At 33.2% G+C, this 16,801-nt stretch overlaps 1 protein-coding gene across 1 annotated transcript in view; it reads right to left on the bottom strand.

Moving 5' to 3' along the window:
* Positions 1–16,801, bottom strand: part of LOC145664356 (ribonuclease P protein subunit p14-like) — a 47,661-nt gene that overhangs the window by 14,136 nt on the left and 16,724 nt on the right. Inside the window, exon 2 of the mRNA XM_081730986.1 lies at positions 8,014–8,101. Within this exon, the coding sequence (XP_081587112.1) occupies positions 8,014–8,101 (88 nt within the window). The remainder of the gene's footprint in view (positions 1–8,013; positions 8,102–16,801) is intronic.

Below are 16,801 nucleotides of genomic sequence, written 5' to 3'. Positions count from 1 at the left end.
ATGATAATTATAAGACTAAGAATTATATAATTAAAAACAAACTAAAATATCTTGGATATTACACGCACTATAGAAAGTAATACATCTAAAACTAATGTAGTCCTAATGATCACTGCAACATTTTCTTATGATATTTTAAATGCTCAAAACAGATTCCGGGAGAAACTACGCCCTTATCTAAATAGTGTAATATAAACTGCATTAATTGTATTTATTGATGCAAAGATTTGAGTAAGAAGTCTGCAAACAAACAAACAAAAACAGGACGAAGGAGACTGCAGTTACTTAAGAATAGTATACGTAATACTATTCGGTAGCCACATCAATCGCTATAATTGTATATTTGAACAATGATGTATACACAATTTCATCGAGGAGATATCACGCACCCAAGCTGATATAACTGCTCCATCGAGCGTATGGAACCTTACATTATTCACCTAGTAATGTTCCTAATCAATCTTTCCTCCAATATTTCGAAGAAAGAGTAAGATAAGTGATGCTGTACCATAAAAACAGTGCAATGGGACCACTAATTTGTGAAGTGAGACATTTGGTACACTCATGTCCAAAATGATTGTGACATATCTATAACTGTCTTCTTGTAAGAATATAATTTGATAATGATTTTGCAGGATACTTTTAATACTAATACTATGTGTATAATCGGGAAATGTATATTTGTGGTTAATTTAATAGGAAAAGAATTATAAATACGAAAATTAGAATGAGTAAAGCAAAATGTTGCTAAATGCACAAGAAAATTTTATTCTCGCTTTTTATTCTTATTTACTGCTCTTTTGACATGAAATTTGCCACATACATGTCTTTGCCGATTATACACATACTAACATTACAAGAAATACCGGGTGAATTCGCTATCAAATTATATTCCTACAACAACATATTTATAGACATGCAACAATAATTTTGGACATGAGTGTACATGACTGGGACAGAATCGTAACATCAAAATCTTAATCAAAAAGGCTGACAATAGTCACTGTGCACGATGCCAAAAGATCAGTTTTTTTTAAAAATTTTTATTTATTTATTTTTTTAAAGTAACGACAGAAGAAATCTTTACGGAATCACAGGCATATGGCCGGCTGTGTTGCAAAGCCCGTATACGGTATTAGAGATAGAGAAGTTTTCGAAGACTGCGGGCAAGATGAAAATGAAGGCATATGTACTTCATTTGCTACAATTCTTACAGAGTTCATGATGGAGACGCACATAAGGGTGCAAAATTTTGAGACTTTTGGCCAAATGACATGAGGATGAGAGCTTTACACAACCATTATAATGGTAGCTAGAAGAAACCACGTTCAAACTCAACGGCCACATCAATCGCCATAATTGTGTATCTGAGCAGAGTTGTATCCACAATTTCATTGAGGGGGATATCGAACGTATGAAACACATTGCTATACCTGAAATTACTCACTCACTAGTGATGTTTCTGGTCAATCTTTTCTCCAATATTTCGAGTGAAACACAGGGTCATTTTTTCTCAGGGCTACACAATAACATAAGACCTTTTTACAACTCGATCTTTACATTGTTTTTGCTGTCTCAGTAGTGGCAATTATAAATACTACGCAGATTTTTAGATATTTATTTACAGTTGTCTACCTTTTCCAACAGTTATAAACTGCTCAATATTTTATTAATTAACAATATACTGTATATTTCTAATTTTGGTACACCAACTAAACTTTTTCAATTGATTCTTTTTACTTAGTTCGTCCTCTTAGTCACTTAACAGACATTTCATTTGTGATTTTGAGTAATTAAGACGACGGGCTGAGTATGAACTAAGAAGGACAAAAAATCCCGGCTTATCCCATTGTGCTTCTTATTTAATCATCTTAGAATCAAAGTACGAAACATGGTCGCCTACTCTGTGGGAAGAACGTAGATTGAAAGTATTTAAGAATACGATCCTAAGATGAATATTCGGACCCAATAGGAACGGGAATAGGGAACGACGGAAACTTCATAATGAGGAACTACATAGTTTATATCGTTCACCAAATCTAGGAGGCTTTAGGTGGGCGGGTCATATAGCAAAATGGAAGAAAATAGGATCGCTTTCAAGTTTTTAACCGAAAATCTAATCGGAAAACGACCATTACGAAAACCTAGGCGCAGATGGGAGGACAATATCAAGATGAATCTCGCAAAAATAGGAATACAAAGTAGAAACTGAATCCAGTTGGCTAAGGATAGAAGTCAATGGAGAGCTTTTGTGAACGCGGCATTGAACCTCCGGGTTGAACCTATGGCTTGTCCTACCTATTTTAAATCCTACCGTTCCTCCCACTACGACATTTAAGAGGTATAGATTGCTAAGCTTGTCACATATCAGCAGCTTAAGGGATAGCCTGTATCAAGTAAATTTTTATGATTTGTTAAGCACATGTAATAATTTGTCTACAGCATGGAATACATTTATAAACACTATCGTCAATATTTATAATGAGTGCTGTCCAATAAAATCTAAAACTGTTCACATAAATAATAAGAAACCTATAACACATTTAACATGGTTTAGTCCAAAATTAGCTAACCTTCGAGCTATAATGGTCAATTTACACGCTAAAGCTAAAAATGGTGACAATATTGTTAAATTAAAGTACAATGTGATTAAGAAAAAATACAGAAAAGAAATAAAAATAGCCAAGCAAAAACTTCATGAAGAACACATAGCCAAAGCAAGTAATAAATGCAAAGCTGCCTGGTCAATAATAAAAAAAGAAATTAAGACAGAACATGGAACAAAGTTGCCTAGCATTACACCTAACGAGTTTAATAGCTTCTTTGTAAATAATCAACATGTAACTAATATTTCTAAGAACAATGCTGGCAACCTTAACAATGATCTTAATGTGTACCTTAATAGGCAGAGTTTACCATAACTTAACAACCTAAATTTTAAATGGACACAGGTTAGTGCAGATGAAGTTTTAAATATTGTGTCAAAAATGAAAAATACGTACAGTGAAGATTTTTATGGTCTATCTACCTTTATTATAAAGCAAATAATTGATATAATTGCATTTCCTATCACGTACCTTATTAATTGGACACTAAACGACGGCTGTTTTCCTGATAGCCTAAAAGTAACAATAACAGTACCTATATATAAAAAGGGTGATAGAGGTAACCCTGGTAACTACCGCCCTATATCCCTTGTTCCAGTGTTTTCTAAAATAATAGAGTATTGCGTTAAAAAGCAATTATCTCCTTATTTTGAACAAAATTCACTTATTAATGTAGCCCATTTTGGTTTCAGATCAGGGTTATCTACTATTGATGCTGTCGAGACAGTCGTGGACGAAATACTAAATGGTTTTGAATCCGGCTCATATACGTGTACTACTCTTATTGATTTAAGTAAAGCTTTTGACACAGTTGTACACGATATCTTACTTACAAAATTACAATTCTATGGAATAAATGACATTGAACTATCTCTTCTTAAGAGTTTCCTCACTAACAGACGGCAAATAGTAAAGTTTAACAATAAGATATCTGATGAGTTAGAAGTTTTGACTGGTGTTCCTCAGGGCTCGGTACTAGGCCCATTTTTATTCTTAGTGTACATGAACGACCTACCAAGTTGTCTACCGTATAAAACAACAATCTATGCTGATGACACTACTTTTATTACAAATGACCATAGCATACTCAATGTAAACATTAAAAATAAAGAAATGTTAAAGGCTTCTTCTCTATGGTTCCAAACAAATAGCTTGGTATTAAACACGACAAAAACAGAAACTCATTTCTTTTACCTAAATAAACCACCGTGTATCTTGAATAACCAGAATTATGTGAAGTTGTTAGGCATATATTTAGATACAAAATTAAACTGGGCAGTTCACACTCAGGAACTATGCAAAAAACTCGCTCGTGTTCTTTACGTATTGCGGAAATTAAAAAGGTCTGTAAGTAAGGAAATGATGATTTCAGTATATTATGCTCTTTTTCACTCTCATTTATTGTATGGTAATTTACTATGGGGAAACTATGCAGGTGCAAAGGACGTATTCAAATGGCAAAAGAAGGCATTACGTTGTATTAAAGGTGTACCTGATACTGAGTCCTGTAGGAATATTTTCAAAGAATACCGAATCATGACAGTTCCCTCAATAAATATTTATTATAGTTTAATTTATATTAAGGAAAACCAAACTAGTTATAATTTGCGATCTAACGTGCACGATTATAATACAAGGTACAAAGATAATTTAGAAACGCCGTCTGTCAGATTATGCAAGACGCAGCAAAATTTTAAATATAATGCAATAAAACTGTTCAACTTGTTACCTTTACATGTACGTAATTTGGAAAACAAGCAGTTTGTTCAACACATTAGTAATATATTAATAGAGTATTGTATATATAGTATTACGGAATTTGAGGAATGCATTTGTAATCAATAAAATGTAAATAGCTGGTAAAAATGTGTGGGTAAAGTTCCGTAGACGACATACTTCCTTAAAGGATTCAAACATGGTAGCAGTAATCAACTAAACCTGCAATTACCTAATCTACTACTACTATCGCTACTGTTACCATTGCTATTGCTTCTACGGATCTTCACCCAAATTTGAAAGATGTAATTCAATAGAAGGCTTAACCCTAATAATGGTAATAATGGGCTTTTTGTTTATTGATATGTGGTAGTGCCAACAATGTAAATATGAAGTATATTTATTCTATGAAGTATATATGTAGTAATACTTCTATGAAGTAATTATGAAGTATATATGTAAATATGAAGTATGTAAATATGAAGAATGCAAATTGTGTTATAACTGTTAGTAATAGTTTCAATTAGTTATTAACTGGCAATTAGTAATAGCCATAGTTTCTTTTTTTGTTACATTTCAATAATTTTTACAATTTAAATACTATTCTGGACGAAGTCTATTGCAACTATGTTGTCTAATGACTAATAAAGTATTCTGTTCTATTCTATTCTATTCATACGCCACAGAGTTAGTTAGAATAAAAATATATTTTAATTAACAGTGCAATAGCAGCCATGATGCAAAACATATTTATAGCATCTCATCACATTTCTCTCCTTGTAGATACAGTAATATGAGTTTCAAGGAGTGCTAACAATAATCAATAGATGACAACAATAGGTGGTTTCTATTTTTCCAAAGTCTTTTGTAGAGAGCACAAATATTCATAATAATTCACTCAAATCTAAGAGACGAATATTTAAACTGTTTAAAGACAAGCTGAATAAATAATCAGAGAATAATCCGTGGAACTTTTAGATTTATTTATTTATTCATTTGTTTATTTCATTGTTGAAACAACTTAATCGGCGCGCGCGACAAGTTCCGGTCGTGCTGCAACCTGGTTTTATACGGACAACTACGTAGACCGAAATTGTAATTTTTCAAGACATCACTATTGAGTAGCTAATAACGACAGCAACGTCAAATTACACACAGTTACTAATACTGACATGTCGTACAAAAGTATCAAATGTTACGAGAGGGGAACTATTGAGAGTTGAGATATCAACCCATACAAACTATGTTTTTCGTGATTCCTGGCTGACTCACTCACTAACATAGATGTTTGGTATATTCCCGACTAGCTACAAATAGTCAATTTCGCACATTGATAAGAGGTAACATGTATATACCCAGAAAATTTAAACATTTCGGATACCTCTACTAGAAGGGTCAAACAGCGCTATCAACACCTAGAGAGACCGAAATGATCATTTGAAGATATCATTGTTGAGTAACTAATAATGTCGAGAACACCAAATTATAAATAGTTAACAGTAATGACACGTTAAATAAAAGTACCAAACCTTGCGAGTGGGCAACCGCGGGTGGTTGAGATATGAACCTCTACAAACTGCACTTTTCGTGGCTGCTTCATTCACTCCTAACATAAATGTCTGGTATGTTTCTGATTAGCTATAAAAACGAAATTTCAGACATTGATAGGGGGTTGCATGTATATTATGTATATCCAGAAAATTTCGACATTTCGGATACTACACCTAAGGGAGCCAAACAGTGTCATCCATCTCCTCGGACTATTTCTTGTATAGACCGAAAGGATCATTTTCTACAAAACATGACTGATAGCTACAACTATAATAATATGGGCAACACCAAATTACAGACAATTACTAGCAGGCCCGTATTAAGGGAGAAGCGATCGCTCCGGAATCCGAAGATTTTTTAAAAAAAAACACTAAAAACATATTTTTAAATCCCAAGAAGACCCACACGCACAGTGTTTACTACCACAAAATCCAAATGCTACGAAACAGAATTGAACGAAGGACCCGACGCCGAACAGGTGAGCGTTCTACTAGTGAGTTCCCGTGGTTGCTCACTAGTAATGGAATATTCTACAAAATTACTAAACCTTAAATATGGGGCTTAATGGGAGTTTGAGATTGCATGGAAACTGCATTTTTCGTGTAAACTGTTGACGAGATCGAAATGGTTATTTTCAAGACATTACTTCTGACTAATGGAATGAACAATGATTGAATATATTTACGTTATATTTTTTCCAGACTCTTTATTGAAAAGAATGTTCACGACTAACTACAAATAAGAAACTTTGCACATTGACACGGGTGACATTTACATAACAAGAAAAATCCAACATTTCAGGTTCCACCGCTAGGGGGACAAAGAGCAACATCAACATCCCAGAGTGCTCCTTTAGTAGAGTCGAAATAGGATTTTTTTTTTTTAAAAAAAAAAAGTAGAACTATTTCCTAAACAAAATGATTTCTGCCTTAAAGTGGAGCCAATACTCCTCCAATCGACATATTAAAAAACACGTATCTTACGGCTACCACCTTGAAGAAATAGCGCCCAAAATTTAAAGAAAAGAAAAAAAATCATGTGAGAAATTACAGGGAATTTAATTCTGAATCTGATTTTTTTTTTTAATCTTATCTTATCTGTCAAGTTCTTAGAATAAATTATCATTACTCTGAAAATATTTCAAGGGAATTTGGCTAACTGATTACAACAGATCATAACTTACCGTGGCTGAAGAATTTAGATGTATCGATAACGTAACTAGTTGGCTAACTTCTTCATATATTTTCAGAATGACGAAATTTATTTTAAGAACTTGACAGAATCGATATAATAACTTACCTTGGCTGCATTGATACCGTAGCTAATTGGCCAAGTTTTTCAAATACTTTCAAAATATGGCATAATCATTATCATAACTTACCCTGGCTAAAGAATTTTACTGTATTGATAACTTCACTTTTTTTTTTTTTTTTTTTTTTTTTTTTTTTTTTTTTTTTTGGTACTCGTTCAGAACTTGCCTTTTTCTTGACATGGAGTGTTTTGGATTGGGATTTTACTCTTCAGAAACATACTTTCAATAATGAAACAAACAAAACATCAGAAAAGTACAAGGATTATTCTCTGATTATTTTTGAATATTCGTGACTTGAATTTAATTATTTTGAATATTGAAGTTCCTTACAAAATACATTTAAAAGGCAGGAGACACATTCTCCCAACTACTGGTAATAGTCGATTTATAAGTATTGCTTACTTTAATGAAGCATGGAATATCCGAAAGAAGAAAGGCGAATTCAATCTGACTGTTGACAGTTAAATAAAAGTTTAAAAAGTTGGTCGATGTATAGCAGGAAAAATGAGCAGTGACATCGTCACATGACGTAATAACAAAATCACTTCGCTTAAACGTATTCACCTAACAGGAGCAAATGTCTATACGTTTTCAACTAATGTTAGTGTGTTCCATGTAAGTTCCTATATTATCCTTGTTTTCAAGTTTTTATTCATTCCTACATCTTACTTTGTTTATTCCATAGGAGAAGATGCAAAACATCTTGAAATATAAATGTGAACTTCGGTTTAAAAAAAAATGAAGCGTTAAGAAAGGTCTTTTCTCAATAATAGCAGCGTAGTACTGACATGATTTACATATAAATAAGTAAATAAAAATATACAGTACCTCGCCAAACACCGACTTCAAACACTGAATCATATGATTTTTGAAATAAACATCACTGACTTTAGGATTTGGCTCTTCCTTTACTTTTCTGGAAAGACAAATAAAGTACATTATCATCAAACTACTAACAATTGCCATTTTATAGCAACAATTACAATTCAATAGAAAACAGGATAATATGCAACAATACACAATACCAAAACCCCAGTAAAGATCACTAAACATGGCCAACCTCGAGGATACAATGCTGTTTTGATCTTCTTAAACTAAAAGCCTAAATGAATAATTCAATAAAAAGTCAAACACTTATTTATTTTTTACTTTTATTTCTTGTGGAAACATTTTCGGTATAATAGATACATTTACCAAGTTCTAACATACACTTTTATAATAGAAAAATATGAAAAATGAAATAAAATATTTCAGTTTAACGTCCCACGATTATGGCGTTTAGACTAAGGGAGATGATGATTAAGTCAAGTGAATGATGACGGAAGAATTGGTAGAATAAGAAAGTGGGAGGAAACGGAATCATAATAAATACAATTACACTTGCTTTTACACGGTTAGCGTACACGACTTCCGGCGCAGAAAATTCGGGTTTGACTCACGGTGGGAGCTCATATGATTCGTATTTCTGTAAACTATTCGCCGTAGGAGCTCATATGGTTCGTATCCCTGTAAGCTGTTACGACCACATCTGATACAGCTTAGGTGCTGAACGGGACGCTATACTCCTGATCAACCAACTGAAAATAAAATTTACAGCTTGAGAAAGAAAAATGGAGCAAATTACTTGAAGAGCACTATCTACTGATAAGTAATAAATTAGTTTACTGGAAGCCAACTACTAGTAGTCAATTCTCTATAAGGATTTAGCTCGTTCTGAAGTTACAAAGCTAACATATGGAGATTTATTTATTTGGTTAGAGAAGATTTAAGATGGAAACTGGATGTATTTTTCTCCCCGAATATTACTAAATTAACACAATAGTAAAAGGAAGTAGTCAATTCAAATAATAATAAATAGACCTTCACTTCCCCCAGAATTATCGTAAGTTAGTTCAGCGATTTATAGATTTTAAAGAATTGTCTTTCCTATTTTTTCTTATTCTTCTTGACAAAAGCCTCTATTTTTCTGAAAAGAGAACATTTCATTGAGATTTAGAGAATCTTAATTTCCCCATTTCTTTAATCAGGTTTTCATGAATTCAAGTTTAAAATTTGGAGCTCTATTCTTAATCACAAATATTTGGAACAACAGACAACTATAATGCAAAATACTGTATGGTACAAAACTAACAAAAATTAAAAAGAAAAGACCAAACTGCGCATTAAAATGATCATAGTTCTTGCTATTCTTTTTGTTATAACCTACCACACGCATATGGTCAAATAACACATTTTCAGACCATTTTGATTGTCCTTTCACCCACAAAAATGCATACACACTTCCATGTTCATTTGTGAATAACTTCCGAACGATCTGACCTTAGTATTACACAGAGAATCACATTCTCTCTAAGGCAACGAAAACTCAATTAAAAATGGTCGATTTGACTCGTTCCGAAGTTATTGACTAAAGGACATGCAGGATATGTGTACCCATTTTTGATTGTAATTGTACCTAGTATCCTTCAGTATACAGAATATCAGGGTTACTAATTACATGAAGTTAAAAAAAAAAGACATCTGAAAAAACGTATATTTACAAAGTGTGAACACGTGTAAGTACCATTTTATCTTTTAAATGGCATTTTCCTTCTTGTGTTACACAACTTTAAACATTTTAAAACGATAAACGCCAGTTTCCAATATATGCATCCACTTATGCTATTGACGAGCAAATTGCAACTGTCTCTTTCCTGCGCAGTATTGGCTGTTAGCAGACGACTTCCTGAGCTGTGGTCGAATATTACACATTTCTTTTTTTTTTTTTTTCTTTTTTTTCGTGGTCAATAGATACAAATATATGCAAGAATCGAGAGGGGAAAATTTATTTCAACTGTCCATTTTTCTCGAATTCCTAGCAAACCCGGATGATTTCATTGTAGAAAATCCACCCGGACGCTTGTTTTGCCCTTAAGAAAAAGAGGACATGTCGGGGTTATTGATTTGGTAAAAATCACCTATCTGTTTACGAGTACTGTATTGTTTACTATATATTAAATCAACGAAAGTAATATCGCAGCTTGTGAATTACTACATTTTTTATATTAAGGCAAGCTAAGTAGGACCAACCAATTTGGACCTACTTCTTAACACTCATAAATAAATGGTTTAGTCACTTACACAACACATCTTTATTATACCCACCGAAACTTCATAACACAAATATTCATTAAAACATTCCGAGCTTCATGGCTTCTTCATCAAACTCCGAGTTTCAAAGTTTTATATAAATTTCTGATAAAATATTGCTACAACAAAAATGAAATGAAATCTTTCAGTTTTACGTCCCATGGTTATGCCAGTTAGGTTAAAGGAGACGGTGATTATGAGAAATGAATGAAATGATGGAATGAAGAAAGTGGTAGGAAACGGGAGAACCCTGAGAAAACCCACGAGCACGGTGTTTTATTGCTACAACTCCATGTTTACATTACCAAACAGGAACAACACACATACATGATAAAGTGACTGGCCCATTATTATTTTTGATAGATGTCAATTATGCACTTATTATCCGCTAACATAACTTCTACCTTCCAACATCCACCTCTAGGTAATATTTCTTCTCGCCGTTTTATTAAAATTCTTTTGCTTCATTTTATTGTTGTCTTTTCTAAATTTCATTTATTAATGTTTTAAGCCCAAATAATTGCTTCTCGAATTCTTTTTTCTTCTTATCGATACATTCAACCTTCCTTGACCTTGGTCTCAGGTTATATAAGGATCTTGCTCTGATCGACTTCACAGATATCACACCGTCGAAGCTATTAAGAAGTTTTCAAGATTTTACGCGCTTTCGGCACGCAAGTTAAAGTTGCTGCTTTTTACTCTTTACATAGAGAAAAGGACAATATAAGATGTAGTAATCAACAACTGGACTTCATACATAACGTCGTCGATAGAGAAACAAATATCTCATGCCGATTCCCGAATTTCCAGGACTTTGGTGAAGGGGCCCCCTGTTTCCCTCTTTCACCAGGCTGTGAGGATTTATGATTTAGATTTCTGGGCTTTCGGCATCTACGGCCATTTACGGTACCATCTACGGTACCTGTCATGTTTGAGGGATGACATCCCTCGGTGAGCACACTATCCGGGGAAAGGTAAAAGGAAGAAAGGATTGGGGAAGGAGGGAAGCGACCTGGGACCTATAAGTTAGGTACCACCCCGGCATTTGCCTGGTGTGAATGAGGGAAACTCCATTCAGGGTGGCTGGCCTGAAAAAGCGTTTTACACTTTTTCGACCGAGTACCCCCATCGTTCACCAGGCTGTCTAGAGAAGCCAAGGACTATTAGTCACTCAACCAGCCTCAACTGGAAGACAAAGCAAGTGAGTACTACATTGTCCCGCTTAGTGAGATTTGCTCTCTAGACCATAATGAATCGACTTCGAGATCTTTCGTTGTAACGAATCTTACTGACGAATTGTATCTTCGATTAGCAATTGCAAAATGTGTTAATTTTAAACTTACTAAATGACCTCGATAAAATTAGTTTTTCGTCGCGCAAGTGAAACGACCTGGTCTGAGCCCTTGCGGTCTATTATTAAAATGTAAATTTTTTGCTTCTGAGTCGCATCTTCTCTAATCAAATCTCTACCTTATTTCATTTTTCTTCGTTTCCTTCGTTTAATGAAAGGCGAGAAAGGACAGCGAGTTGTATGCCTTTTGTAGTTTCTGAAATAAAACGAAAGGGGCATCACAATGAAAGTTAAATAGCCACAAGTATCGACATTAAAAATTCAATAGTAGAATGTTTTTCAAATCCAATGAATTTCAATACTTGTCTCCCAAAACTCAGTTAAAATCATCATATTACGAAAAAGAGGAAAATAATATATTCATCTTTTGACGCTCGGAAGTGATTTGCAAACTTTCAAGTAGTACCTGACTACCACTTCGCTCAATAACTTTTTATTTTACAAGAACTCAATATCTTTATTTGATTTTATTTATTTATTTATTTTATTTTATTTTATTTATTTATTTACTTTTTTTTTTTTGTTGTTGTTGTTAAACAGTTCACTTTGTAATCAGGAATAAAATGCTTAAAAAGTACAGGCTAGGAGAAGAAAGTACAAGCAGTTGCTAGCATATTTTTCCAGACATAAACTACATACAGTGAAACCAATTTAAGGCGATGATTTATATAAGTCGTCTCGAGAAGTGAGTAGTCTTCCTAAAGGTGGTACAATGACTTACCAAGAATTTCTAAATTAGGGAGTAAACCTAAAATAATCGCTGATTTTTTTTAGAATTATTTTGGTTGGTTGATACGACTGGAATTTAGCGTCCTTTTCAGCACCGACGCTATAAGGAGTCCGGGAATCTGAACCATCGAATTCGTTCAAAGTTCACCGTGAATCGAACCTGGAACTCATGCACTAAAGGCGCGTGCTAGCCTCTAGAGCAGTGACAAGGGCTAAGAATTATTTTATATTAAAAACAATGAAATAAAAAGGGACTTAATGAATTGGAAGGACGGTATTATTTAAGTGAAACGAAGAGAAGGAGGCGACAATTTACATATTACACTCCATTCACACTTTACATATTCTACTGTACTGTTGCACTACCTACTGGTCCACGTCTCATATATCCTCGGTGCTGAAAAGGAGCGCTAAACTCCAACTAACCAACCAATCTACTGCACTACTTATCACACGATCACCATTAACGTAAAAAAATAAATAAATAAGATAAGATAAAAAACAAATTACGCCTTGCATGCAGTTAAAACAATTTTTTAAGACTGCAAAAAATATATTTGAAGGCGCTCAAACAAACGCTTTTAAGTTTTTATCAACTCTCAAACGCACAAGATACTTCACAAGCCCTGCCAGAACTAGAACAATATGTAAAATGATGAGAGGAAAAAATAAAGTCCTTGATGGTCCTGCAGTTATTTCTATTTATAAGACTATTTAATCGATTTCTGAGAATCGCTCGAATTGTGTATATATTTTCACTTATGCAGTTCAAAACCTGGAACTTTCCTGTCAAAAGCAAACCTGGTAGTTGTCATGAGATGTAGTTTAGAAAGCACAGCATTCAAAACTTCATGCGTACATAAGCGCATACCTCTTCCCCAAACCCGATTACACACCAAATACTTTAGACCTTCCCAGAGTTCATCCATCTGTTGCACTAATTCAGATCATTAACATTATTTGACTATTGTTTGTTAGTATTACAAGTATCTCAACTGACGAACCACATGTCTGTAGTAGACGGTACAAATAATATTTTCTGATAAAAATTAGCGAGCATCCTGTCATTAGTATAAAGAGAGTTCTAATACATTGTTCTTATGAAACTAATTCCGTTACAACCAGTCAGTCGTAGTGCAGAATGGTTTGATTGAAATGGTGGTCATTCAGGCGGGTTTCACTATATCACAACAAAAAAGTGCTTATCAAACATTTGTAGTGTTTTCCCCAAATGATCACATGTAATAGCTGTAGGAATATAGTAATGATTTGAAGTAAGAACTGAAGCTTTCTTGATGTCGTGGTGAACATAGTTGTTCTCGGGCAATCAGCCAGGTGAATTCTACGTCGTCCAACGTTTCGAGAACTAACAACATTGTTCTCGTCTTCAGAGTGTATGAGAGACCAAAACAGAAGTCTTTATTATATAGGTGCTGGCAGGAAGGGGGAGCTGGTCAACGGCGATGTCCAATTAACGTCAGTCTGTGGCTTCAATTGTGATTGGCTGGTTGACTGGGTTGGTTAGCAAGTCTAGATTGGTTGTTTTGTATACGTTTTCTTCCAATGAGGGAAAGCTAGGTTTGGCTGAGTTGAAGACCGGTATCCTTACTGAGGTTCCTGCCTTCTTCTAGTATTGCTATTGCTTCCTTCACTTTTCTTCCCAGTAGCCTGAACATTTTGCTATCTACGTTGTTTCAGAGAAAGACATGTTGTGTCTCCCTGTTATACTATGCTCTGCCAATCTTGATTTTTCTGCCTGCTGTTATTCAATGTAATCGGAATGTTCTTTTCGTCAAATTTCAATTGTGCGTCCTCAGTCTGTCCAATATAGGCTTTCCCACATTTGCATGGAATACGGTACACTCCCGGTGTCTCCTAAATCCTAAATCATCGTTCACTGGATGCAGCAAGGCTCTAAGTTTGGCATGAGGTTTATTGATAGTTTCTATTCCGTGTTTTCGGAGGATTCTAGTGAGGTTTACTGGAAGTTGGAAGACGTGTACGGAAGACAGGCAATTTCTCATAGTTTTTTTTCCCCTCAAAACGAGAACAACATTGTCAATTCTGAAAACATTGGATTACGTGGAATTCACCTAGTTATTTACCCGAGAACAACTATATTCATAGTAATGATATTTTTCCTAGTGCTAAAACTATTAAGAAAACAAAGTAATTATTCAATCTGCCCGAATTATGATTTAATTTCCAATTTTTATACTGGATAGGGAATTACTCAAATATCCGTCTTTCAATTCCTGTATTTATCTTTCTTTAATTTTTAAAAATAACTTTAACTGTATTAATTTGACGTTTTGAATTTCTCAAACGATCTGAAACTTTGATACTGACATCTCTTCAATAGTCGGAACGTGTTTCTTGATTTTTTGTTCAACTCTTTCTTTTAGTCACTTCATTATACAATTCTTTGCATTTACACATTATTTTATAAACATGAATATTCCGTAGAAAAACAAAAATGTTCTTTCTAAAATTTTTGAAGGAAAGGTAGTATTATTAAATTTATTTAAGTTCATTCATCATATTTAAGTTAATTCATTAAATTATAAACAACACATGAGACACATTTTTAAATTTTACAAATATGTATCTCTTTTCGTGTCATTATAAATCAATTTTCAAAAAGCGCTAGCAACTTCTGTTAACTACTTTGTAACGTCAAGAAAGCAAGGAAGATGCACTGTTTTGCTACAGAAACACGACTAAATTTCATAAAGTGCGTAGGAAAATCTTGCATTAAGAATGCTTTCCCTTTGTTCGGTGGAAAACAAAATAAAATATGGTATGTGTGCCAAAAACATTGATAGTTTTTGTGTACTTTGTTCTCTTTTCACTAATACGTACATAGGTTTTCCAGTTTGCATAGAGAAAAGTTATTATTTTCATACTATTTCAATTCAGTACCAATAAAGTAACATTTCTTTTTTTATAAAAGTAATGAAAATATCCTAGAACAAAAATAATTTTGTGCCAATGACTCGCTAAATTTGTTAGGATACATATAAATATGCTTATCACATACTTCTAGACAATATCAATAGGTTTGTACAATATATTAAGGTTTAAAAAAAAAAGAAAAAAAAAAGAAAAGAAAAAAAATATTTAAAAAATATAAACATTCTAAGAACAATTTTGAAAAGTGAGATCCAAAAATAACTGGAAGAGACCATTTAAGGTAATTTTGATGTAAAATATAAATAAATAAATAAGTAAATAAATTTTTTTAAAAAATCATCAAACAAATACTGAAAACTTCTTACTTGATTTGTTAGCAAAGTGTCGTAAATACTGGTTATATTTAGTAACTGTTAATTGTACAGTCAAACATTTTAGTTCCAAAATGACTTAATAGTTAGTTTGCCAGAAATGATGCTAAACTTTAGTGTTTTCATCTTCAAACTGGTACAAGTTAGTTTCCAAACAAATGCCCAATATAACGAATTACTTACCTACTTGTGTTCTCTCGAAATATTGGAAGTAACAATGGGCATACGAACACGAATAGGTGAGTAATTCATTATATTATAATGTATTCCAAGTGCTCTAGGTTATAATAAACGTCCAGTAGTTTGCTATTGTCTTCTTCTTCTTCTTCTTCTTCTTCTTCTTATTATTATTATTATTATTATTATTAATAATAATAATAATAATAATAATAATAATAATAATAATAATAATAATAATTGTTCCTCGAAAAGCATTGTATAGCTGTAGAAGCTATAGCTATGGATTGGATTGGAAATCCATGACATCCGAGAAGATCATCTTGTATGACTTGCATTAACGAACCCTTCTTCATTTTTATACTATATGTATTACATTTTTAAGTTTTGTAGAAAATGTAAATTGAAGACACTAAGTCATTTACAAGACGGTACGTGTGATGATTTCTATCTAAGGTTTTTTATCTACGAATTAAAATTTTTAACTATACAAAATTAACATTTACTAAATAAATACACGTGTGGTATTTACGATAGTTTCCCTATAAGTCAAATAAGGAGTTTCAGTTTTTACTTGACGAAATAAATAAAAGTATCCAAGTATTGGAGTTTCCTTCGAAAAAGAAAATAATGACTGATTTCATTAGACTTTGGCATTTATAAAAATATTAATGTTTCATACTAAATTTAAAGGAAATGAATTTTTGAAACTCTATTGTAATATCTTCCTACGTACAGTGATGTACATGGGATTTCTTTTTATGTACCCTTCACCTTTTATTATATATCACTATAATACAGATCTTTTCTTTATAAAATTAAATTCGGCGAAGTAGTTACGTCCCTTTTTATAGATCTTTCTATCCCGAGCAGCAGACAGGCAAGCGTTTGTATTGGAGAACTCCAGACCCAGGCAGTCTTTGAAGTTTGTGGATGAGTTATCTCT

The sequence above is a fragment of the Thermobia domestica genome, chromosome 11 (assembly GCF_964235325.1).
Source record: "Thermobia domestica chromosome 11, izTheDome1.hap1.1, whole genome shotgun sequence".
NCBI classification, from domain to species: Eukaryota; Metazoa; Arthropoda; class Insecta; order Zygentoma; family Lepismatidae; genus Thermobia; species Thermobia domestica.
The sequence above is the reverse complement of the archived record's forward strand: the minus strand, read 5'-3'. Positions and strand labels throughout refer to the sequence as shown.